General features: G+C 44.0%; 1 protein-coding gene across 3 annotated transcripts; it reads left to right on the top strand.

The window, feature by feature from the left end:
• Positions 1 to 13373: 13373 nt before the first annotated feature.
• LOC138419243 (endogenous retrovirus group K member 13-1 Env polyprotein-like) lies at positions 13374 to 24196 on the top strand. Of its 3 annotated transcripts, none has more exons than XM_069551851.1 (3): positions 13374 to 14357; positions 16805 to 18235; positions 22066 to 24196. In XM_069551851.1, the coding sequence occupies exons 2-3, from the start codon at positions 16969 to 16971 to the stop codon at positions 22125 to 22127; spliced, it is 1329 nt and encodes a 442-aa protein (XP_069407952.1). In that variant the 5' UTR covers positions 13374 to 14357; positions 16805 to 16968; the 3' UTR covers positions 22128 to 24196. The 3 variants fall into 3 exon arrangements, with proteins under 3 accessions (XP_069407952.1, XP_069407951.1, XP_069407949.1); XM_069551848.1 differs by having other exon boundaries at positions 13753 to 14357; positions 16805 to 16898; XM_069551850.2 differs by lacking the exon at positions 16805 to 18235 and having other exon boundaries at positions 13752 to 14357.
• The last annotated feature ends 1469 nt before the right edge of the window (positions 24197 to 25665 follow it).

Here is a 25665-nt window from a genome sequence, read left to right as displayed (position 1 = left end):
TCGCCAGTCCATGTCTGACGTAGGGTGCAGCATGCTTGGGGCTGGTACATGGGGATGACCCAGAGAGATGTTGTGGGGAGGGAGGTGGGAGGGGGGGTCATGTTTGGGAACGCATGTAAGAATTAAAGATTTTAAAATTTAAAAAAAAAATAAAATTAAAAAAAAAAAAACCATGAAAAAAATAAAAAATAAAAATAAAACCAACTCTACAGTGACATACAAGAGCTACATAAACAGCTCTTCATGCAATCACATGTATGACTGTATAAGTTTAAGGTATACAGCAAAATAGTCTGATTTCCCTATATTGTGAAATGATTACCACAATATGTTTAACTAGCATCCATCATTTAATCTGGATAAGATAAACAGAGAAATGGAAATAAGGGAAATTTTTTTTCTTTTGATGAGAAGTGCTTTATTTGGTAAAATAATTATTCTGTTCCACACTTAAATGCTTTCGAGAAAAGCTTGTTTACATCATAATATAATTAAGTCAATCATAAGTAAATATAATGCAATATCAAGTTCATTATATGTTCACTCTGAGAGTAATTAATATTTACCTTTTTTTCTTAAGCCGTAATGTATTTTACATCTTGGTGTTCTATTGCTGAGAGTTCTATCAAATCTGGTTAACAGAGCCTGTAAAATATACAGTATTCAGAAGACATTGGGATTTATTTTCATCTAAAGAATATTAACTTTGCTATATTTATGAGGGCATTTATTGGGGAAGTATAATCTGTTTAATATAAACCCTAAAGAAAGCAAAACTAGATTATCAACCATCTGATAACTTCATATCTACCCTCAATATTTTAATGGCAACATGTCATTAAACATCTACTTACAAAGTAGATTTTCCCACATCCCTACAGGTGGAAGATTTCATCCATAGAGAAAATGGCAATCAATTGACATGATTTTTACATAGAGATATTAGCATTTGGGGGCTTCCCAGGTGGCACTAGTGGTAAAGACTATGCCTAATAATACAGTGGGTGTAAGAGACTTGGGTTTGATCCCTGGGTGGGAAAAATCCCCTGTAAAAAGAAATGACAACCGAATCCAGTATTCTTGCCTCAGCACTCCCGTGGACAGAGGAGCCTGGGGGGCTGCAGTCCATGGGGTTGCAAAGAGCTGGACGCAAATTAGCAACTAAACAACAACAAAATTTCAATGCATTTTGTATATTGTTTTTGTGTTCTGACGTCTTGAAAATCATACCTTCCCTTGAATATTTTGTATCAAAATCCTTTTGATTTTCTACATACACCATTTCATTAAATCTCCTATTAGTGTTGTAACAAATTACCACAAACCAACTGCTTGAAAACAAAATGGATTTATTCTCTTGAATTCTGGAGTCCAGAATTATAAAATGATTTAAAGCATTACCCAGGTAAGAATTGTTTTGTTTTGTCTTGTTTACTTTTGTGGGTTTCAGAGGCCATGCCATCCTTTGGCTTATGACTCTTTGAGTTAATTAACGATTTTGTTCAAATATCTCCTTATCATATCAGCATTTCGTAAACAAATTTTTTAAATTACAACACACTCTCGCTCCGTCATTGTACCCATGCACTTTCATGGTACAAATCACCATCTTAGCTTTTTCTAAGACAATTTTTAACGTTTATTTTTGACCCCTCTGAAGCATGTGGCAATCTTAGTTCCCTGACAAAGAATGGAAGCTATGTCTCCTGCATTGGAAGTGCAGAGTCTTAACCACTGAACCACCACAGGGAAGTCCCACCATCTTATCGCATTTAATTATTGTGACCTACCAATATAAAATATGAGCTACATAAAGGCAGTGCATTGATTTTGCTTCCTGATAGATCGTCCATGGTTGAAGTCATTCTAGAGTGACAATAAATGAGGACACTCTTATCAGTGCAAAGAAGGTTCTCATAAGTCAGTATATCAAATCCTCAAGTAAACCTATAATATCTGGGACTTCTGAGACAGTCCAGTAGATAAGAATCCACACTTTCAATGTAGAGGGTGTAGGTTGGATGGTCAGATCCCTGGTCAGGGAAATGTGATACCTTCGGGCATGACCAAACGAAAACAACAACAACAACAACAACAAAATCCGAAACGTAATATTTGTGGCAGCTGATTCCTTACCCTGGTGACATTTCAACCATTTTCCTGAACATTTGTCTTACACTCTCCTGCCTTACTTTGTTCACACATTGTGTTTTTAGGCAATGTGTGGTTGACATCTAACTCATCAACAAAGGTATGTTTTCATGAAGCTTTCCCAAGCCATAAATTTTTAAGTTCTGGCTCTGAAAGGCTCTATTTCTCCATTATACTATCAAAAAATAAAACCAGGGCTTCCCAGGTGGCTTAGCTGGTGAAGAATCCGCCTGCAATGCAGGAGGCCTGGGTTGAGAAGGTCCTCTGGAGAAGGGAAAGGCTACCCACTCCAGTATTAATTTTTTAGGGACTTCCCTGGTGACTCAGACAGTAAAGAGTCTGCCTGAAGTGCGGGAGACTTGGGTTTGATCCTTGGGTCAGGAAGATCCCCTGGAGAAGGAAATGGCAACCCACTCCAGTATTCTTGCCTGGAAAATCCCATGGATGGAGGAGCCTGGCAGGCTATAGTCCATGGGGTCACAAAGAGTCAGACACACTGAGTGACTTCACTAAATGAAGTAGGAGGTTTATCATTCTCACTTACAAAGAAGTCCAGAATGTGCTGGGTGGTGGGGGGATGGATCCTCTGTCCTTTCTACCTCTATGAGCATGAGCACTTAGTCTTCACGTTTCTTGCAGTAACATGACTTTTGTATGACTAAGAAGGGTGAATGCTAAGAGGCAAAACCCTTTTAATTTTCAGATTTTGTCTAACTTTTATGGAAACAAGAATCTCACGTTTTTTTCCAAATATAAGCTAGTTGTCTTAAATGACCACCATAATTTTAATAAGAAATGAGAATTTCTGAATTTCATATTTCTACCTCAAGAACAGAGAAAGGTAATGGGAAAAAGATGTTAGGAACAAATTTGTCAACTTTCTCTGATGTTTATCTTGAGAGTATAATATTCCATGTGCCCCATGGCCACTCTGCCCAGTGATGCAAATGAGAAGCTAAAATTAGTACCTCAGGGCTTTTCAACTTATAGATTTGTTTCCTTTCTGCTCTGTCTGTGATAAGAAGTCCAGGAATTCTCCAGACCAGAATACTGGAGTGGATTTCCACTCTTCTTACACGCTAGCAAAGTAATGCTCAAAATTCTCCAAGCCAGGCTTCAACAGGATGTGAACCGTGAACTTCCAGATGTTCAGCTGGATTTAGAAAAGGCAGAACCAGAGATCAAATTGCCAACATCCGTTGGATCACTGAAAAAGCTAAAGAGTTCCAGAAAAACATCTGCTTTATTGACTATGCCAAAGCCTTTGTGTGGATCACAACAAACTGCAGAAAAATCTTAAAGAGATGGGAATACCAGACCACCTGACCTGCCTCCTGAGACATCTGTATGCAGGTCAAGAGCAACAGCTAGAACTGGATGTGGAAAAACAGACTGGTTCCAAACAGGGAAAGGAGTACATCAAGCCTGTATATTGTCACCCTGCTTATTTGACTTATATGTAGAGTACATCATGGGAAATGCTGGACTGGATGAAGCACAAGCTGGAATCAAGAAATATCAATAATCTCAGATATGCAGATGATACCACCCTTATGGCAGAAAGTGAAGAACTAAAGAGCCACTTAATGAAAGTGAAAGAGGAGAGTGAAAAATTTGGCTTAAAACTCAACATTCAGAAAACTAAAATCATGGCATCCGGTCCCATCACTTCTTGGGAAATAGATGGGGAAACAGTGGAAACAGTGACAGACTTTATTTTGGAGGGCTCCAAAATCACTGCAGATGGTGACTGCTGTCATGAAATTAAGACGCCTGCTCCTTGGAAGAAAAGTTATGACCAACCTAGACAGCATATTAAAAACCATAGACATGACTTTGCCAACAAAAGTCCATCTGGTCAAAGCTATGGTTTTTCCAGTGGTCATGTATGGATGTGAGAGTTGGACTACAAAGAAAGCTGAATGCTGAAGAATTGATGCTTTTGAGCTGTGGTGTTGGAGAAGACTCTTGAGAGTCCCTTGGACTGCAAGGAGATCCAACCAGTCCATTCTGAAGGAAATCAGTCCTAAATATTCATTGAAAGGTTTGATGCTGAAGCTGAAACTCCAATACTTTTGGCCACCTGATGAGAAGAACTGACTCATTTGAAAAGACCCTGATGCAGGGAAAGATTGAAGGTGAGAGGAGAAGGGGACAACAGGGGATGAGATGATTGGATGGCATCACCAACTCAATGGATGTGAGTTTGAGTAAATTCTGGGAGTTGGTGATGGGCCTGGCGTCCTGCAGTCCGTGGAGTCGCAAAGAGTCGGAAACAACTGAGTGACTTAAGTGAACATGCACCTGTATACTGCTGCTGCTGCTAAGTCACTTCAGTCGTGTCTGACTCTGCGACCCCATAGACGGCAGCCCACCAAGCTCCCCCATCCCTGGGATTCTCCAGGCAAGAACACTGGAGTGGGTTGCCATTTCCTTCTCCAATGCATGAAAGTGAAAAGTGAAAGTGAAGTTGCTCAGTCGTGTCCAACTCTTCGCAACCCCATGGACTGCAGCCTACCAGGCTCCTCTGCCCATGGGATTTTCCAGGCAAGAGTACTGGAGCAGGGTGCCATTGCCTTCTCCGATGCACCTGTATGTCCTCCCCTAATTTCTCAGTCTCTGCATCAAGGCTAGACCATGAGACCAATTTTGCTAAATATCTTTGTATGGAAGCAGTTCTTTACTCATCTGAATAGCAAAATCCACAATTCTTACCAATCACTGTGTCACACCCAGCATTTCCACTTTTACAAATACCCCGAAGACATTTGAAGCAATTTACCCACATGAACATCTTGTAGGAAATTTTTGATAGAAGTATTTTTTATAATAGCCAAAATGTGGAAAGAACCGAAAACTCCACCAAATGATGACAAGGTAAACAAAACTGTGGAATGTTGCTACTTCTCAACAGAAACGTATGAGGCACTGATAAAAATTCCAACATGGATGGCACTATGAAAACATTATGTTAAGCAAAAGAAGGGAGAAATAAGGCTTTCTATTTTTCTTTCTTTTTTTATTTTTGGCCACACAGTGCAGCATTTTGGGATCTTAGTTCCCAGACCGAGGGTGGAACACATTCCCCAGTCAGTGGAAGCCAGAATCTTAACTACTAGACGGCCAGGGAAGTCCAAGGCCACATATTATATGACTTAATTTATATGAAATGTCCAGAATAGCCATATCTATAGAGACAGAAAGTAATGTTTGCTTGTGGCTACAGATAGAATGCAGAATAACTGCTGACAGACAAAGGGGTTTTGTTTTTGTTTTTAGGGGGAGGCCTGGCATGCTGCGGTTCATGGGGTCGCAAAGAGTCTGACATGACTGAGAAACTGAACTGAACTGATGTATGAAGACATTATTGTGGTTGGACAATATTGGAAACATACTAAATCCTACTGTATGGTACTCTTAATAGAACTGCATTTTATTGTATGCAAATTATGCAAGTAAAAAGTCTCAGCTGATATCTCCATAATCTCCCCTCACTTTCCCCCAAACAAAGGCAGTTTCCTGCGTTTATTCTCAGCTCCAACAGCTCCAAAGAGTGCATTGTCAAGACACAGCCTTTTGACACAGAAAACTGGGTGCCGTCGTGTCCCGCACCTACTTCCCCAATCACACACCCAGGAGTGCCAGGGTAGCCCCCGGTCGCAACTGCAGAGCATGCTCCACCCACACTGTGGTACACAGGCCACTGGGCTCGCGATGTCACACCAGCTCACTGACGTGAGTTGCCTGACATGAGTTGTCAGACAAAATTTGCTGTAACCAATATGCATGCTCTTTACTTTTCTTGAAATGAGATCCCTACTTCCACAGAGGCATTTATCCATATGCCGCAAGAGTTGTTTGCTATTGCACCGGATGCCTCCTTGCTAAGCTGGAAAGGGCCATGTGGTGACACTAAAAGTTCTTTGACCAATGAGTTAAACGATCATTGTGAAGCTGAAATTTCTTTGAAACGAGGAAAGATTCCTAATCACTTGTTTTCTAGCTCTGCATCCATGGGCATAAAACTGTCCCTACAAAGGCAAAATCAGAATGATGTATGTCTCCTCTGAGTTCTTGTAAGGCGAAGCTTCATTGAAACAGACTGATGACAGTTCTTTTTGATTATTTAAAGCAAATAGGGTAGTGAATACAGCAGTAGCACTCTTGTCTATGTTAGGGACCAAACGACAGGCTCTAGGACCTGAGTCATGTTTACCAGAAAGAGACAGGATATGCGCTCATCCTGCCTGGCCAATCATGTAATGCCAGCTACTCCTGTAACTGAGACAAAGAACTGCCTGTATATAAGCCGCCATACTCCTTTGTTTGGGGCTCTTGTCAGATTCCCTTGTGTGGGATGAGACTTGGGCCCTAGCACGCTAGAGATAAACTCCCTTCTTGCCCTTGCATTACCGTGGTGGACTTGCTCTCTCTCTCTCGGTCGGTTCGGAGATATGGGCTCGGAGCATAACATTTGGGGGCTTGTCCGGGATCTCCGTCCTGCCGGGGAGGACAACTCTCCTGGTGGAAGGGAGTAACCTCATTAGGAGATAAGAGCTCTGAGCACCGGTGCTAACGTTGCAGAAGCCCAGATTAAGTCTGGGGCCCAGTATCGTACTGGGGAGGCATCTGGGTGTAAAGTGCAGAGGCAAGTCCAGCGTAAGGCTGGGGCCCGGTTTCATGCTGGGGAGGCGGCTGGCTCTGGTTACTGGATTAAGTCCAGCATAAGGCCGGGGCCCGGTTTCGAGCTGGGGAGGCAGCTGGCTCTGGTTACTGGATTAAGCCCAGCGTAAGGCCAGGGCCTAGTTTCATGCTGGGGAGTCAGCTGGCTCTGTGAACATCCTGCAGGTAAGATTGAGTGCATTGTCGGTGGCCACCTTGTGTTTGTTATCTGTTTGTCTGTTCGTGGTGTCTGCGTTGCTCTTTGTGTGCTCTGTTGGCTCCCAGTGTACTTTTCTGTGATCATGGGACAAACAACTTCTACTCCTTTATCTCTTATGATTAACCACTTCTCTGATTTCAAGTCTAGAGCACAGAATCTATCATTGCTGGTGAAGAAAAGCAAGTTAGTAACTTTTTGTTCTGCCGACTGGCCTGCTTTTGATGTCAGCTGGCCACAAGAAGGCACCTTCAGCCTGCCTACTATTCGAGCGGTCAGAGAGAAGGTACTCGCCCCCTACCCTTCGGGACACCCAGCCAGACCAAACTCCATACATTTTGGTCTGACAGGACCTGGTGGAAAACCCCCTGGCCTGGCTAAAACCTTTTGTTTTTCAGCCCCTCACTTCCCTTCCCTCTTCCCCGCCCTTGCTTCCACAGGTTCCACAGGTTTCATCGGGAGAAGCCAGGAAAAAAAACACCAAGCCTTCAGCTCCTCCCAGAAAAAGGGGCCCCGCCTAGGGAACTCGGGGAAAGGCAAAAAAAATGGCCGGCGTAGCAGAAGAAGACCCGGAGGTTCCCTCCTCCACTGTTCATGCGTTTCCGGTCTGGGCGGGGCCAGCCAGAGAGGGTAGAAAACGGACATATCAGTATTGGCCCTTCTCCACTAGTGATTTGTACAATTGGACAACCCAGACTCCCTCCTTCTCTGAAAAACCACAGGGTCTTATTGATCTTTTAGAGTCTATCCTGTTTACTCACAATCCCACTTGGGATGATTGTCAGCAACTGTTACAGGTACTTTTTACTACAGAGGAGCACGACGGATCCTGTCAGAAACCCGAAAAATGTGCCAGGGGTGGATGGGAGGCCCACAGTACAGCCTAACCTCATTGAGGAGGGGTTCCCCTTGGTGCGACCCAACTGGGACTTCGAACGCGCTGAAGGTAGGGAGCGTCTCCGAGTGTACCGTCAGACTCTCATGGCTGGCCTTAGAGCGGCCGCCAAAAAGCCAACTAATTTGGCCAAAATAAATTCAGTGAGACAAGAGCCAAATGAGAGCCCAGCAACCTTCCTAAAACGGATAATGAAAGCTTTTAGACAGTATACCCCTATGGACCCACAGGCAGATGAGTCACGAGCGGCAGTTATGTTAGCATTTGTAAATCAAGCAGCCCCTGATATTAGAAAAAAGTTACAAAAGATAGAGAGGTTAAGTGAACAATCCTTGCAAGATCTAGTGAGGGCAGCCGAGAGAGTTTTTAATCATAGAGAGACCCCAGAAGAGAGAGAGGACCACATTTTAAAAAAAAAAAAAAGAAAGAAAGAAAATTTAGAGCTGAAGAAAACTGTAAAAATCAAAAAGAGCTGGCCCAGATATTTTTTGCTGGGGTTGAAAACAAAAACAGGTTCCAGAAAGGAAAAAATATTAGACTCAAAAACTGAAAAAAAAACCGACAAGGCGTAAGCTTTAAAAAAAAAAAAAAAAATCAATGTGCGTTTTGTAAAGAGTTTGGACATTGAAAAGATAAATGCCCCAAGAAAAATCTAAAAGAGGGGCCCAAGAACCCCAAAAACGAGACTCCCTCCCTAGACAGTCATATCCTCTACGCTGGTGAGGATAGCGACTAAGGGGGTCAGGGCTCGAAGCCCCTCCCCAAGTCCTGGGTAACTATAAATGTGGAGGGAAAACCGGTTTGCTTCATGGTGGACACGGGAGCCCAATACTCAGTCTTAAACCAAAAAGATGGACCTATGTCTAAAAAAAGTAGCTGGGTGCAGGGAGCAACCGGGACTAAACGATATGGATGGACTACAAAACGGCAAGTGAACTTAGGGGCCCACCAGGTGACCCATTCTTTTCTGGTGATACCTGAGTGTCCAGCGCCCTTGTTGGAAAGGGATTTACTGTCTAAAGTAAATGCCCAAATTCATTTCAACCACGGACAAGTGTCGGTTCTAGATGGGACTGGGCATCCTCTTCAGGTCCTGTCTCTGGCATTAAAAGATGAATACAGACTCTACTTGCCAGAGGCCCCAGCGACAATAAGCCCCAAAGTACAACCATGGGTTCAAAGATACCCTCAGGCCTGGGCTGAAACAGCAGGAATGGGACTAGCCAAACAGAGGCCCCCTATCATTGTGGAACTGAAAGCCAGTGCTTCCCTGGTGAGGGTATGACAGTATCCCATGAGTCAAGAGGCTCAACAAGGAATTACTCCTCGTATACAACGCCTCATAGACGCTGGGGTCCTGAAAAGGTGCCGGTCCCCATGGAACACTCCCCTGTTGCCTGTGAAAAAGCCTGGGGGAACTGATTTTAGACCGGTTCAAGATCTACGAGAAGTCAACAAACGGATGAGTGATATTCATCCTATGGTTCCTAACCCTTATACATTGCTAAGCAACTTGCCTCCAAACTACATTTGGTACACTGTTTTAGATTTAAAAGATGCCCTTTTCAGTTTGCCTCTTGCCCCCATAAGCCAAGAGATCTTTGCCTTTGAATGGCAAAAAGATGGTGGTCAGACCCCAGTGCAGCTGACACGGACTCGCTTACCACAGGGTTTCAAAAACTCGCCCACGTTATTTAATGAGGCCCTGGACGAAGACCTCCGTGAGTATCGGGTTGAACACCCTATCATTGTTTTATTACAATATGTTGATGACCTTATGCTGGCGGCGGCTACAGAGAAAGAGTGCCAAGAGGCAACAGGTGACCTTCTCCAAACCTTGGGGACTTTAGGTTACAGGGCCAGTGCCCAAAAGGCCCAGATTGCCAAGCAAGAGGTTACATACCTCGGTTATAAGATAAAACAGGGCCAGAGGTGGCTAACACAGGCTATAAAAGAAACCATCCTCCAGATCCCTGAGCTGGCTAACCCTTGACAAGTGAGAAAATTTCTGGGAACTGTGGGATATTGCCAGTTGTGGATCTTGGGGTTTGCAGAAAAGGCCAGGCCCCTATATGAAGGGACCAAAGAAAACAAGGACTGAAAATGGACTGAGCCAATGAAAGAGGCCTTCCAAGAGCTCAGGCGAGCCTTGCTAGAAGCTCCTGCCCTTGCCCTCCCTGATCCATCTAAGCCTTTCCAATTATTTGTAGATGAAAAGCGGGGGATAGAAAAAGGGGTACTAACACAGAGATGGGGACCATGGAAGTAACCTATAGCTTACCTTTCCAAGAGACTGGACCCAGTGGCAGCTGGATGGCCACCTTGCCTCCATATCATCGCGGCCACCACGCTGTTAGTCCACGATGCTGATAAACTGACTTATGGACAGAGACTCTTGGTCTACACTCCTCATGCCATAGAGAGAGTTTTAAAGCAACCCCCAGGTAAATGGATTTCTAATGCCAGCTTGACGCACTACCAGGCCTTGCTACTTGACACCCCACGGATTCATTTCCAAACGCCCTGCACTCTAAATCCAGCCACTCTTTTGCCCAATCTGGAAGAAAATAGCCCCCTCCATGATTGTGATGAGATACTGGCCAGGGTAACAACAATGCGAAAGGACTTAACCAATACTCCACTGGATAACAGTGAGCTAAAATGGTTCACAGATGGCAGCAGTTATGTGAAAGATGGACAGAGACGGGCGGGAGCCGCAGTAGTAGATGACTCTGGACAGACGATATGGGCAGAGGCCCTTCCCCCAGATACCTCAGCACAAAAGGCAGAGTTAATTGCCCTGATTCAAGCATCAGAGAGAGCCAAAGGAAAAAGAATAACTATTTTCACTGACAGTCGCTATGCTTTTGGCACGGTACACATCCAGGGCCCGATATATCGGGAACGGGGGTTTGTGACAGCTGAAGGAAAAGAAATTAAAAACTTGCCTGAAGTCCGTAGACTTTTAGAGGCTGTACAGATGCCTCGGGCTGTGTCAATAGTACAGGTACCTGGACATCAGAAGGTTGACAGCCCCACGGCACAAGGGAATTGTGCTGCAGACCTGGCAGCTCAAAAAGTAGCTGATGAAGATTTCATCACCCCTGTGTTGGCGATCAGACTTCCACCTCCAGGTATGGGAACTCTGCCCCCAACCCCTGAGTATTCATCCACAGACCTTGCTTGGATCCAAAAACACACCAACCTTCAAAAAGGTAAAGATTGATGGTACCGAGACTCAGACAGCTACTTGATACTCCCTGCTCAGTTGGGACGGCAACTATGTGAGCATTTACACTTGTCTACTCATCTGGGAGAAAAGAAGACTCTGATGCTCTTTCAAACTGCGTGCCTGAGATTTCCCCGGCACCAGACAACTGTAAAGAACATAGTGCATGCTTGTAAGGCGTGTCAACAGATGAGGCCAGGAAAAGGACAACATGCAGGACTGAGGTATCGGGGAAAAGGACCAGGGCAACACTGGGAAATAGATTTCACCGAGGTAAGGCCAGGCAAATATGGTTACCGGTACTTGTTAGTGTTGGTGGATACCTTCTCAGGGTGGGTGGAAGCTTTTCCTACAAAGGGAGAAACTGCAATGATAGTGGCAAAAAAGATTTTAGAAGAAATAGTTCCCAGGTTTGGCCTGCCAGTGACCATCGGCTCTGATAATGGACCTGCTTTTGTGAGTCAAATAGTTCAGAGCCTTGCCCTAGCCCTGGGGACTAAATGGAAGTTACATTGTAAATACAGTCCACAGAGCTCAGGGCAAATAAAAAAATGAATCAGACTCTAAAAAAAACTTTAACTAAATTGGCTATAGAGACTGGCGGGGACTGGGTGACCCTCCTTCCCTTCGCTCTCGTAATACTCCTTATCAACTTAATCTGACCCCATTTGAAATTCTGTATGGGAGACCTCCCCCTGTATGTCCAATATTTAAAGGGAAAAAACTACCGCCTCCCACATTGGGACAATTCCAAGAGGCCTTGATGGCCTTAAGCAAGGTGCACTCTCATGTCTGGAAACTGCTCCGGAAAATACATGTAGGTCAAAATAAGGGAACTATTCCCTTATGACATTGGCCCAGGAGACTGGGTATGGGTCAAAAGGCACCAAACCAAGGCACTAAAACCCAAATGGAAGGGTCCTTATGTTGTTCTTAGCACCCAACTGCCCTAAAGGTCGACGGTATCGGGCCTTGGGTACATTGCAACCACGTACGCCCAGCTACTTCAGCAGAGCAGGAAGGCACTAAAAGAGAATGGGAAGCATCTCTGCACCCGTCCAACCCCCTGAGGCTGAAGCTCTGGTGTCGTCGACAAGACCAAGACAACTCGTCTAGACCATCTTATGGATGACCATGTTACTCTGCTCCGAAGCTGCCAGTGTGAACCTGCACCAACCCGTCAGAATCACCTGGAAACTGCAAAATGGACTAACACGTGAAATGCTTAACTCCACCACCGCAATACATCCACCAAATACTTGGTGGCCAGACTTATACTTTGACCTTAAGCCGGTGGTAAATGTACCCTAAAAGAGGGGCAAGCTCCGAAATCATGCATTCTGGGCATGTCCAGGTGTGCCCAGGCATAACTAAAAGATCTGTAGGGGGATTCAGGGGGGACTCTGTGCTGCCCTAAAAAAAGACTGTTGTTTTTATGCTGATCACACAAAAATAGTTTAAAAATCTATGGCCAAAATAAGAGAGGGACTAGCCCAACGTAAAGAGAACGTGAGGCTCAACAAAGATGGTTTGAGTCTTGGTTTCAACAATCCCCTTGGTTGACCACCCTAATCTCCACCTTGCTGGGACCCCTGCTAATACTTTTACTAAATGCCCATGTATTATCAATAGACTTGTAGCCTTTGTAAAAAAAACGCATAAATACAGTACAGCTGTTTGTGCTTCGACAACAATATCAAACTGTGTCTCAGGACCGAGAGGAAGATTCCTCTATATGATCTAAGGACAGGGGGGAATGTTAGGGACCAAACGACGGGCTCTAGGACCTGAGTCATGTTTACCAGAAAGAGACAGGATATGCGCTCATCCTGCCTGGCCAATCATGTAACGCCAGCTACTCCTGTAACTGAGACAAAGAACTGCCTGTATATAAGCTGCCATACTCCTTTGTTCGGGGCTCTTGTCGGATTCCCTTGTGTGGGATGAGACTTGGGCCCTAGCGCGCTAAACTCCCTTCTTGCCCTTGCATTACCGTGGTGGACTTGTTCTCTCTCTCGGTCAGTTCAGAGATATGGGCTTGGAGCATAACAGTCTACATATTCTCCAGCTGTCAAGGCAATGAAGCTTTCCTCGTACCTCAGACGTTAAAGAATCTGCATGTAATGCAGGAGACCAAGGTTAGATCCCTGAGTGGAGGAGATCCTCTCAAGAAGGGAATGGCAATCCACTCCAGTATTCTTGCCTGGAGTATCCCACAGACAGAGGAGCCTTGTGAACTATAGTTCATGGGGTCGCAGAGTCCGACAAGACCCAGTGACACACACACATCAAGTCAATGAATTGTCCAGGCATAGAAGTCATTTCCAAAACTTACACACATAGAAGTGGAACCTGTAAGTCCCTCACATAAGTGACAGCACTATGGATTCATTCAGTTGCACAGAGAACCTTTTTGGCACCAGGGACCTGTTTCTTGGAAGACAATTTTTCCATGGTGGCGGGGATGGGGAAAGTAGTGGTGACGGTATGGTTTGGGGATGTCTCAAACACATTACATTCATTGTGCACTTTATTTCTGGCCCACAGAGCTGTAAGCTACTGCTACTGCTAAGTCACTTCAGTCGTGTCCGACTCTGTGCGACCCCGTAGACAGCAGCCCACCAGGCTCCCCGGTCCCTGGGATTCTCCAGGCAAGAACACTGGAGTGGGTTGCCATTCCCTTCTCCAATACGTGAAAGTGAAAGTGAAAGTGAAGTCGCTTAGTCGTGTCCAACTCTTTACGACTCCATGGACTGTAGCCCACCAAGCCCCTCCGTCCATGGGATTTTCCAGGCAAGAGTACTGGAGTGGGTTGCCATTTCCAGCTGTTGCACCTTAAAACTGCTACAGGCAGTAACGTCTACTAAGCACTGTCAGTTTGCTGAAAAGCACCTTGCGGACCGCCCCCTGCCGCGCCCTCTTCCCTGCGAGCGCAGACCTGAGCGCTCTCCTCGCTCCGCCCCGTCCCGCTCCTTGCCCGCCCCGCCCCTCGCCGGAAGCGCTCCGCCCTGCCCCCGACCCCAGAAGTCCTGCTTCTGACCCCGCGCCGGCGTTTTCTGAAAGACCTGGAAGTGGAGGGCGAGGAGTGAAGGTCGTACAAGGAAGGGTGAATGAAATCCCGCGCTGCGAGGCCTGTCTTACTTCCTCCTTAGGGTCTTGTGAGTGACTGCGCGTCTAAACTCCCCACTGCCGTCCCAACCCCGGTAAGTTCAGACCTAGAGGGACTGGTCGATGATTCTTTCTCTCTTTTGATCATTTCTCTTCGGTTTGTGAATTTCTCTGTGGCCATTCGCTGTGACACTGTTCGATCCCATTTCTGGGCTCTAAAGAGCTCCTGTATCACATTCTTTTATGTCTCAGCGCAGAAAAAAAATTTAGCTAGAGACAAAGAGATAGTAAGAAGTGACTTATTAGACGAGGATGCTTGTGAGGCTTACAAGGGCGCGGGAGAGCGGGTGCCCCCCCTGAGAATTTACTGCGCTACAGTTTTATAATCAGAGGAAAAATGAGGGGGAGAAGACCTTCCTTGTCTTTTCTGAATAGACATCATGCTTCCATCCTCCTCCGGACTGAGCAGGGGAGTTTTCTTGTTCCTACAAGGTAAAGCCAGATCCACAAATTACTGCTTTTTATGTGTGCACAGAGCATGTCCTAACTTACTGAGCTCAATGGGCAGGATGTGAGTTTCTTGCCACCATTGTTTTACTCTTTGTTGGCATGTGTTGTGCTTCTATGGCATGATTTCGTTGCTAAGCAAGCCTGGTTGGTTTTGTGGTTAAGCGAACCTGCTTTCTTGTGTAATCATTAACTTCAGTTCAGTCGCTCGGTCGTGTCCGACTCTGCGACCCTATGAATCGTAGCACGCCAGGCCTCCCTCTCCATCACCAACTCCCTATTGCCAGGCCTCTAGTGGGATTAACTATTTATTTAATCATCTACTTTGTACCTTTACTCTGTTTCTGTCAGCTGCCCTTGGCTTTTTTGCCTACTCAACATTTTCCTGCTTAAAACCTTCTACTGTTTACCACCTCTCTTATAAAGTACTTGTCTGCAGGGGTGTGTTCTTGTCCCTCGCCCAGCCTCGCCCTCTCAGCCCCTCTTATTAGTTGCCGTATTTCTAAATATAGGGATGAAAGGAGGATCAGGAGAAGCAGAGACAGAGGGACTGAGAAAGGAATAGAAAAACTGAGCTGGAGAAAAGAATGAAGAAGACCAGATGGGAACATAGAGGATGGCTGAGGGACATGCAAAGGGATTTTTTAAAAATGAAATAGATTTAGCCTTGAAAGTAGCAGGTGAATAAAATAAGAGAAGTAAGTTAACAAGCCGCTCTCCAGATGGGAAACGTGGGGAGAGGCTGCCGGATCAGCCATAGGACAGGGGCATGAGTGGTGCTGCCCTCTGCACAGAGTCCCACAGTGGTTAGAAAAGGTAGAAACTTGGCCTTCAGAGCGACTTACTGTTGGGAGGGAATGAGGACAGAGGGTGACAAGAAGAGCAGACGTAGAGAGAGAGCAGGAAAGAAGCATCGCCAGCTAAGGTGCCAGGGAGTGGAGAGGAAGGGAATTTAACTGCGATAGATGAGGTGTAACCCAGAGGGTAGAGGGGGAGCAGGAGGGGGAAGAAGGGAAGCAAGTTGCGAAGTGGAGCAGGACAGGTGTAAGGGAAGTAGAGAGGAGGGGAGAAATAGCAGGAGGGCCGAGGGGAGCAAAATGAGGTGGACAGAGAAAGAAATTGGGAGCTAGATAAAGGGAATGAAATGGTAACACATGATAGTGCAGGTAGAGGGGGAAACTGGATCCAGATAGATGGTAAACTGTTTGGATATGGATGATTAAGTTAGGATATATTGATGTGTGACTTTTGTTGTTGTTCAGTTGCTCAGTCTTGTCTGACTCTGCGACCCCGTGGACTGCAGCACACCAGGCTGCCCTGTGCTTTGCCATCTCCTGGAGCTTGCTCAAACTCAAGTCTGTTGAGTCAGTAATGCCATTCAGCCCTTTCGTCCTCTGTCATCCCCTTCTCCTCCTACCATCAATCTTTCACAGCATCACGGCCAAGACCTTGATGTGACTTTGGAATTTAGTAAATTTAAAATTTGTTTAAATTATACACATGAGGATGAGAATTGCAAAACTCCTGTCTACAAGGTTTGTGCATTTTGTAGTTATTTATATAAGAAGATGACTTCCATTTGCAGTCCTTATTCATCCAGGGTCTTGATTCACTTAATTGTGGGTCACCCCTGGGGTAGGGGACTGGGGAGAGGACACCTAGGGTAGGAAATTGCGGGGGACTGCCCGTGAAGGGTTAAGTCTTGGGAGCTGCTCAGCAGAGCCTTAGGCATGTTCCTAAGCTCCCTGTCCCGCCCCCCTGAAGAATTTTTATAGCCCTTAAGGCTCCAGGATGTCTAGTTTCTGCAACACTTCATAGGAAAAGGTATTATGTTCTGTACACAATGGCAAGGGTCTGGTGATTGTATCTTGAGATTAAAAACAATCTTGTAAATGTCACAAGTCACGTACATTATCCTATATATACTGCTGCACAATAAAGAAAGGCATCAGCCATTTTGGTCTGATCCTCTCAACCCCATCTTTTGTCTCTCTTACTTTTCTTAGCGGGGATGCTCCGTTCTCTCCCTGTGCAGGTGCGACTCTTGTTTGTGCTGGCCACGGCAGGTGGCACCCAACGTGGGGCTGTTCGACAGTTTTCCTCGCCACTACTCTTATTAGCCGAAAAGAGTGAGTATATAAGTATACAAGTGATTTAAATTAAGGAGGAGTAGTAAGGTATATAGTTGAGAGTATAAATATGGGACAGATGCATAGTCGTCAATTGTTTGTACATATGTTATCTGTAATGTTAAAACATCGGGGAATTACTGTTTCCAAACCTAAATTAATCAATTTTCTTTCATTTATTGAGGAAGTTTGCCCTTGGTTCCCCAGAGAAGGCACAGTAAATTTAGAGACATGGAAGAAGGTAGGGGAACAAATTCGGACTCATTATACTCTACATGGCCCTGAAAAAGTCCCTGTTGAAACTTTATCCTTTTGGACACTAATTCGTGATTGTCTGGACTTTGATAATGATGAATTAAAACGCTTAGGAAATTTATTAAAACAGGAAGAAAATCCTCTCCATGTTCCTGATTCGGAACCCAGGTATGCTGTTCCTGAGGGAGTTGAAGGCGACCCTCTGTTTTTTAAATTATCGCGTCCTTCGGATAATGATGATTCACTTTCATCCACAGATGAGGCGGAATTAGACGAAGAAGCTGCTAAATACCATCAAGAGGATTGGGGTTTTTTGGCACAGGAAAAGGGGGCGTCAACATCTAAAGATGATTTGGTTGAATGTTTAAAAAACCTCACTGTTGCTTTACAGAACTCAGGAATTAAGCTTCCTAGTAACAATTCTAAACCTCCTTCTGCCCCGCCTCTTCCCCCTGCCTATGCTCCTTCCGTTGTGGCTGGTCTCGATCCCCCTCCGGGGCCTCCTCCTCCATCTGAGATTGTGTCTCCGCTGCAGAAGGCATTGAGGCAAGCACAACGACTTGGTGAGGTTGTCTCCGATTTTTCTCTTGCTTTTCCTGTCTTTGAAAATAACAACCAGCATTTTTATGAAGCGCTGCCTTTCAAACAACTAAAAGAGTTAAAGATTGCTTGCTCACAATACGGTCCTACCGCTCTATTCACTATTGCTATGATAGAAAATTTGGGTACTCAAAATTTACCCCCAAATGATTGGAAACAAATAGCTAGGGCCTGTCTCTCGGGGGGAGATTATTTACTATGGAAATCTGAATATGTTGAACAGTGTGCTCGTATAGCCGATGTTAATCGGCAGCAAGGTATACAGACCTCTTACGAAATGTTGACTGGTGAAGGCGCTTTCCAGGCTACTAATACTCAACTTAATTTCTTACCTGGTGCATACGCACAAATATCAAATGCGGCTCGGCAGGCATGGAAAAAACTTCCTAGCTCCAGTACTAAGACAGAAGATCTTTCAAAAGTCCGACAGGGACCTGATGAGCCTTATCAGGACTTCGTGGCACGGCTCTTAGATACTATAGGTAAGATAATGTCAGATGAAAAGGCTGGGATGGTATTAGCAAAACAATTGGCTTTTGAAAACGCTAACTCTGCCTGTCAAGCTGCTTTACGACCTTATCGAAAAAAGGGAGATCTGTCTGACTTTATTCGCATTTGTGCTGACATTGGACCCTCCTACATGCAAGGCATTGCTATGGCAGCAGCATTACAAGGAAAAAGCATTAAAGAGGTACTTTTTCAGCAGCAAGCCAGGAACAAGAAAGGATATCAAAAGTCAGGTAATTCGGGTTGCTTTGTTTGTGGTCAACCTGGCCATCGGGCTGCAGTGTGCCCCCAAAAACAACAAATCCCTGTTAACACTCCTAATTTGTGCCCACGATGCAAAAAGGGGACGCATTGGGCCCGGGATTGTCGTTCTTAAACGGATGTTCAAGTTAATCCTTTACCCCCGGTTTCGGGAAACTGGGTGAGGGGCCAGCCCCTGGCCCCGAAACAATGTTATGGGGCAACACTGCAGGTTCCCAAAGAACCATTGCAGACCTCTGTCGAGCCACAAGAGGCAGCGCGGGATTGGACCTCTGTGTCACCTCCTACACAGTATTAACACCCGAGATGGGGGTTCAAACCCTTGCCACAGGAGTGTTTGGGCCTTTACCTCCAGGAACAGCTGGACTGCTTTTGGGGCGCAGCAGTGCGTCTTTAAAGGGAATACTTATTCATCCTGGTGTAATTGACTCTGATTATACAGGAGAGATAAAAATATTAGCCTCCGCTCCTAACAAAATTATTATAATCAATGCAGGACAACGTATAGCTCAACTCCTTTTAGTTCCATTAGTTATACAAGGAAGAACAATTAACCGAGACCGTCAAGATAAAGGTTTCGGGTCCTCTGACGCCTATTGGGTGCAAAATGTTACCGAGGCATGACCAGAACTTGAGCTACGCATTAATGGTAAGCTTTTCCGCGGAGTGCTTGATACAGGGGCCGATATTAGCGTTATTTCTGAAAAATACTGGCCTACTACATGGCCTAAACAAATAGCTATTTCCACTCTTCAGGGTATTGGCCAAACTACCAATCCAGAACAAAGTTCGTCCCTTCTTACTTGGAGAGATAAAGATGGCCATACAGGTCAATTTAAACCTTATATTCTGCCCCATCTTCCAGTTAATCTATGGGGGCGTGATATATTAAGCAAAATGGGTGTTTATTTATATAGTCCTTCATCCACCGTAACAGATTTGATGTTAGATCAGGGTTTACTCCCAAACCAAGGTTTAGGCAAACAACATCAAGGTATCATTTTACCCCTTGATTTAAAATCTAATCAAAGTCGAAAGGGCTTGGGGTGCTTTCCCTAGGGACCTCTGATTCTCCTGTGACACATGCCGATCCTATTGATTGGAAATCTGAGGAACCGGTATGGGTCGATCAGTGGCCCCTAACACAAGAGAAACTTTTTGCCGCACAACAGCTGGTGCAGGAACAGCTGAGACTTGGGCATATTGAACCCTCTACCTCTGCGTGGAATTCCCCAATTTTTGTTATTAAAAAGAAATCTGGAAAATGGAGATTGCTACAAGACCTTCGTAAGGTAAATGAAATGATGATGCATATGGGAGCCCTACAACCTGGATTGCCCACTCCTTCCGCTATACCTGACAAATCCTATATCATTATTATAGATTTAAAAGATTGTTTTTACACTATTCCTCTTGCACCCCAAGATTGTAAAAGATTTGCCTTTAGTTTGCCCTCTGTTAATTTTAAAGAACCTATGCAACGCTATCAGTGGAGAGTCCTCCCACAAGGAATGACTAATAGCCCTACGTTGTGTCAAAAATTTGTTGCTACAGCATTAGCTCCCGTTCGTCAACTCTTTCCTCAATTATATTTAGTTCATTATATGGATGATATATTATTAGCTCATGCTGACGAACATCTATTGTATCAAGCTTTTTCTATTCTAAAAAAACACTTAAGTCTTAATGGTCTTGTTATTGCTGATGAAAAAATTCAAACTCACTTTCCCTATAATTATTTGGGTTTCTCCTTATATCCTCGCGTTTATAATACCCAATTAGTAAAATTACAGACTGACCATTTAAAAACTCTAAATGATTTTCAAAAACTTCTAGGAGACATTAATTGGATATGCCCTTATTTAAAATTACCCACCTACACCTTGCAACCATTATTTGACATCCTTAAAGGTGACTCTGACCCTGCGTCACCCCGAACACTTTCTTTAGAAGGACGATCAGCCTTACAATCAATAGAAGAAGCTATTAGACAACAACAGATTACTTATTGTGATTACCAACGATCATGGGGTTTGTATATACTTCCTACCCCTCGAGCACCCACAGGGGTACTTTATCAAGATAAACCTTTGCGATGGATATATCTATCTGCTACTCCAACTAAACATCTGCTCCCTTACTATGAGCTTGTTGCAAAAATTGTAGCAAAAGGACGCCATGAGGCCATCCAATTTTTTGGTATGGAACCCCCTTTCATTTGTATTCCTTATGCTTTAGAACAACAAAATTGGCTTTTTCAATTTTCAGATAATTGGTCTATAGCTTTCGCAAATTACCTGGGACGGATTACTCATCATTATCCTTCTGATAAATTGTTACAATTTGCTAGCTTTCATGCCTTTATTTTTCCAAAAATAGTTCGCCGACAACCCATTCCCGAAGCGACACTTATATTTACAGATGGATCTTCTAATGGTACTGCAGCTTTAATTATTAACCATCAAACCTATTATGCACATACCAGTTTCTCTTCTGCTCAGGTTGTGGAATTATTTGCAGTTCATCAAGCATTGCTGACTGTACCCACTTCCTTCAATTTATTTACAGACAGCTCCTATGTGGTCGGTGCCTTACAAATGCTTGAAACTGTTCCAGTTATCGGCACAACCTCTCCTGAAGTTCTTAACTTATTTACATTAATTCAACAGGCCCTTCACCGTCGCCAATACCCGTGTTTCTTTGGGCATATTCGTGCACATTCCACCCTTCCTGGTGCCCTGGTACAAGGCAACCACACTGCGGACGTTCTTACTAAACAGGTGTTTTTTCAATCAGCTATCGATGCAGCCCGAAAATCTCATAACTTAATCACCAAAATAGTCATTCTTTACGGTTACAATTTAAGATTTCCAGTGAAGCTGCACGACAAATCGTTAAATCTTGCTCTACCTGTCCTCAATTCTTTGTTCTCCCTCAATATGGTATCAACCCTCGAGGTCTACGCCCTAATCATCTCTGGCAAACAGATGTCACTCACATTCCTCAATTTGGGCGTCTTAAATATGTTCATGTCTCCATCGACACCTTTTCCCATTTTCTCATGGCCTCCCTTCATACTGGAGAATCAACTCGTCACTGTATTCAACATTTGCTTTTTTGCTTTTCTATTTCAGGAATCCCACACACCCTTAAAACAGATAATGGACCTGGTTATACTAGCCGTTCTTTCCAACGTTTTTGTCTTTCTTTCCAAATTCATCATAAAACAGGAATTCCATATAATCCACAGGGACAAGGTATTGTAGAACGAGCCCATCAACGCCTTAAACATCAATTATTAAAACTAAAAAAGGGGAATGAACTGTATAGTCTCTCACCGCATAACGCCTTAAATCATGCTCTTTTTGTTCTAAACTTTTTAACTTTAGACGCAGAAGGCAATTCAGCAGCCCAGCGTTTTTGGGGAGAACGGTCCTCATGCAAAAAACCACTTGTACAATGGAAAGATCCACTTACCAATCTGTGGTATGGGCCAGACCCTGTATTAATATGGGGACGGGGACATGTTTGTATTTTTCCACAGGATGCCGAAGTGCCGCGCTGGATCCCGGAGAGGCTGGTATGCGCGACGGAGGAACTCCCTGACATATCAAATGCATCGCATGACATTGGGCGAGCCCACGAGTGAGCTGCCTACCCAAAGGCAGATTGAGGCGTTGATGCAATATGCTTGGAATGAGGCTCATGTACAACCTCCAGTGACACCTACAAACATACTGATCATGTTATTATTGTTACAGCGGATACAAAACGGGGCGGCTGCGGCTTTTTGGGCATACATTCCTGATCCGCCTATGATTCAATCATTAGGATGGGATAGAGAGATAGTACCTGTTTATGTCAACGATACAAGTCTTTTAGGAGGAAAATCGGACATTCACATTTCTCCTCAGCAAGCCAATATCTCTTTTTATGGTCTTACTACACAATATCCTATGTGCTTTTCTTATCAATCACAACATCCTCACTGCATACAGGTGTCAGCTGAGATATCCTACCCTCGAGTAACTATTTCTGGCATTGATGAAAAAACCGGAAAAAGATCGTACCGTGACGGAACCGGACCTCTCGACATTCCGTTTTGTGACAAACATTTAAGCATCGGCATAGGAATAGACACTCCTTGGACTTTATGTCGAGCCCGGGTTGCATCAGTGTACAACATCAACAATGCCAATGCCACCTTTTTATGGGACTGGGCACCTGGGGGAACACCTGATTTCCCCGAATATCGAGGACAGCATCCACCCATTCTCTCTGTAAACACTGCTCAAGTATATCAAACAGAACTGTGGAAACTTTTGGCTGCTTTTGGTCATGGCAATAGCCTATATTTACAACCCAATATTAGTGGGAGTAAATATGGTAATGTAGGAGTTACAGGGTTTTTATATCCCCGAGCTTGTGTCCCTTACCCATTCATGTTGATACAAGGCCATGTGGAAATAACACTGTCATTGAATATTTATCATTTAACTTGTTCTAATTGCATACTTACCAATTGCATTAGAGGTGTTGCCAAAGGAGAACAAGTTATAATAGTAAAACAACCTGCTTTTGTAATGTTACCTGTTGAAATAGCTGAAGCTTGGTATGACGAGACTGCTTTAGAATTGCTACAACGCATTAACACGGCTCTTAGCCGCACAAAAAGAAGTTTGAGCCTGATTGTTCTGGGTATAGTATCTTTAATCACCCTTATAGCAACTGCTGTTACCGCTTCTGTATCTTTAGCACAATCCATTCAAGCTGCTCATACTGTAGACTCCTTGTCATATAATGTTACTAAAGTAATGGGAACACAAGAAGACATAGATAAAAAAATGGAAGATAGATTATCAGCCTTATATGATGTGGTTAGAGTTCTAGGAGAACAAGTTCAGAGCATTAGTTTTCGCATGAAAATTCAATGTCATGCTAATTATAATTGGATTTGTGTTACAAAAAAGGCTTACAATGCATCTGATTTTCCGTGGGATAAGGTGAAAAAACATCTACAAGGAATTTGGTTTAATACTAATGTTTCTCTAGATCTTTTGCAATTGCATAATGAAATTCTTAATATTGAAAATTCTCCAAAAGCTACTCTGAATATAGCTGATACTGTCAACAATTTTTTACAAAATTTATTTTCTAACTTCCCTAGCCTTCATTCACTGTGGCGAAGCATAATTGCTGTGGGCGCGGTTCTGACTGTTGTACTTATCGTAATTTGTTTAGCTCCTTGTCTTATTCGTAGCATTGTTAAAGAATTTTTACATATGAGAGTTTTGATACATAAAAACATGTTGCAACACCGACATCTTATGGAGCTTTTAAAAAATAAAGAGAGGGGAGCTGCGGGTGACTGCCCGTGAAGGGTTAAGTCTTGGGAGCTGCTCGGCAGGTATGCAGAGCCTTAGGCATGTTCCTAAGCTCCCTGTCCCGCCCCCCTGAAGAATTTTTATAGCCCTTAAGGCTCCAGGATGTCTAGTTTCTGCAACACTTCATAGGAAAAGGTATTATGTTCTGTACACAATGGTAAGGGTCTGGTGATTGTATCTTGAGATTAAACACAATCTTGTAAATGTCATAAGTCACGTACATTATCCTATATATACTGCTGCACAATAAAGAAAGGCATCAGCCATTTTGGTCTGATCCTCTCAACCCCATCTTTTGTCTCTCTTACTTTTCTTAGCGGGGATGCTCCGTTCTCTCCCTGTGCAGGTGCGACTCTTGTTTGTGCTGGCCTCGGCAGGAAATGACTGATTTCACTACATAGTGCCTTTTTAGTGGAACATTTATTTAAAATATTCTGTTTTTTGTAATGGAATTACTTTTTCTTTTTTGACTCTTAAATTTTTTTTCAAATTTATTTTTTGGCTGTGCCGAACTTTATTTATTAAAAAAAAAATTTTTTTTTTCTTGCTGTGCACAGGCATTCTCTAGTTGTGGTGAGGGTGCTACTCTCTAGTTGCAGTGCCTGGGCTTCTGATTGTAGAGATTTCTCTTGTTGCCCAGCACAGGTTCTAGGCGTGTGGACTCCTTAGTTGTGGTGCACGGGCTTAGTTGCCCCTTGGGATGTGGAGTCCTCCCAGACCAGGGATCAGACCCCTGTCCTCTGCATTGGAAGGTGGATTCTTAACCAGTGGACCACCAGGGAAGTCCTTGATTCTTTTTTCTTTTTTAAAAATAAATAAATAAATGTCCCACTGGGACATGTACATTGTTGGAGACATCTCTCAGTAGTCATTTTTGGAGATGACAGTGTTTGGTTTGGGTCACTGGATGTGAAAGTAGTGTGACTTGAAATCTAGTGGGCCCTTGAGTGTCTTCTCATGTATTTTTCTCTCAGGCATCAGTTATTAAGGCTTGGAATGTTTTCTGTTATTGTATTGCTTGTAAGTTTGTTTGCACCAGAAGGAAATTTATGAGTGCTAAGGGTAAGATTGCAGGATTTTTTTTTAATTAAATAATCACTCTTTATTCAAAATAAATAAGCCCTCTTACAGGAAAATACGAAAGTAAACTTCTATCCTTCTGGTGTCTAAAACACCACATTCAAGATTTCAGAATGTTTTCAGTAGGCGATATGTCCTGTTAGATATGGGTCTGTGGGCTGAAGCTGAGGGAGCTCTGCTCTGCATAGGGATGGATCAAGGCCTGGTGTGTGACATGCAGGGGATTGTGGGATAAGCAGAGGTGCCCACTGCTGCTGTGTGCATGAGGCCTCACCAGGAGGGGAGTGCGATCTTATGGAAAGTGTGGGGAAAAACACCATGTTAGACTGTGTGTGGGAGTTGACTGTTGTGAGTCCCTCCTGTGACAGTGGGCAGCAGAGGACTCTGTTCCACATGGTAAGCTTTCTCCTCTGTGGTTGTGACACAGAGAGGGGGGATGTTCATTCTAGCCTTAAACAGCATGTTTGTAACTTTTAAGATTGACCTCTAAAGTCTCATGTTCCCTGAGGAAGACACACAGAAGATGAGGAAGAGGAAAGAAAAGGAGTCGGGCATGGCTCTTTCTCAGGTAAGGTCGTATTCTCAGTGGATTCTCAGTCTGTCCTTCCTGAAATGCCCGTCTCTGGACTCGCTAATCATGTCTGACTCAACTATCCTGTCTGTCTCCTGTACATGCACAC

This window comes from Ovis canadensis, chromosome 14 (assembly GCF_042477335.2).
Source record: "Ovis canadensis isolate MfBH-ARS-UI-01 breed Bighorn chromosome 14, ARS-UI_OviCan_v2, whole genome shotgun sequence".
Taxonomy (NCBI): domain Eukaryota; kingdom Metazoa; phylum Chordata; class Mammalia; order Artiodactyla; family Bovidae; genus Ovis; species Ovis canadensis.
This window is presented reverse-complemented; position numbering and strand designations above follow the sequence as displayed.

What these genes read in the sequence shown, in the direction of transcription:
- LOC138419243 (XM_069551850.2), top strand. Translation starts at nt 22,067, where the DNA reads ATGCCGAAGTGCCGCGCTGGATCCCGGAGAGGCTGGTATGCGCGACGG.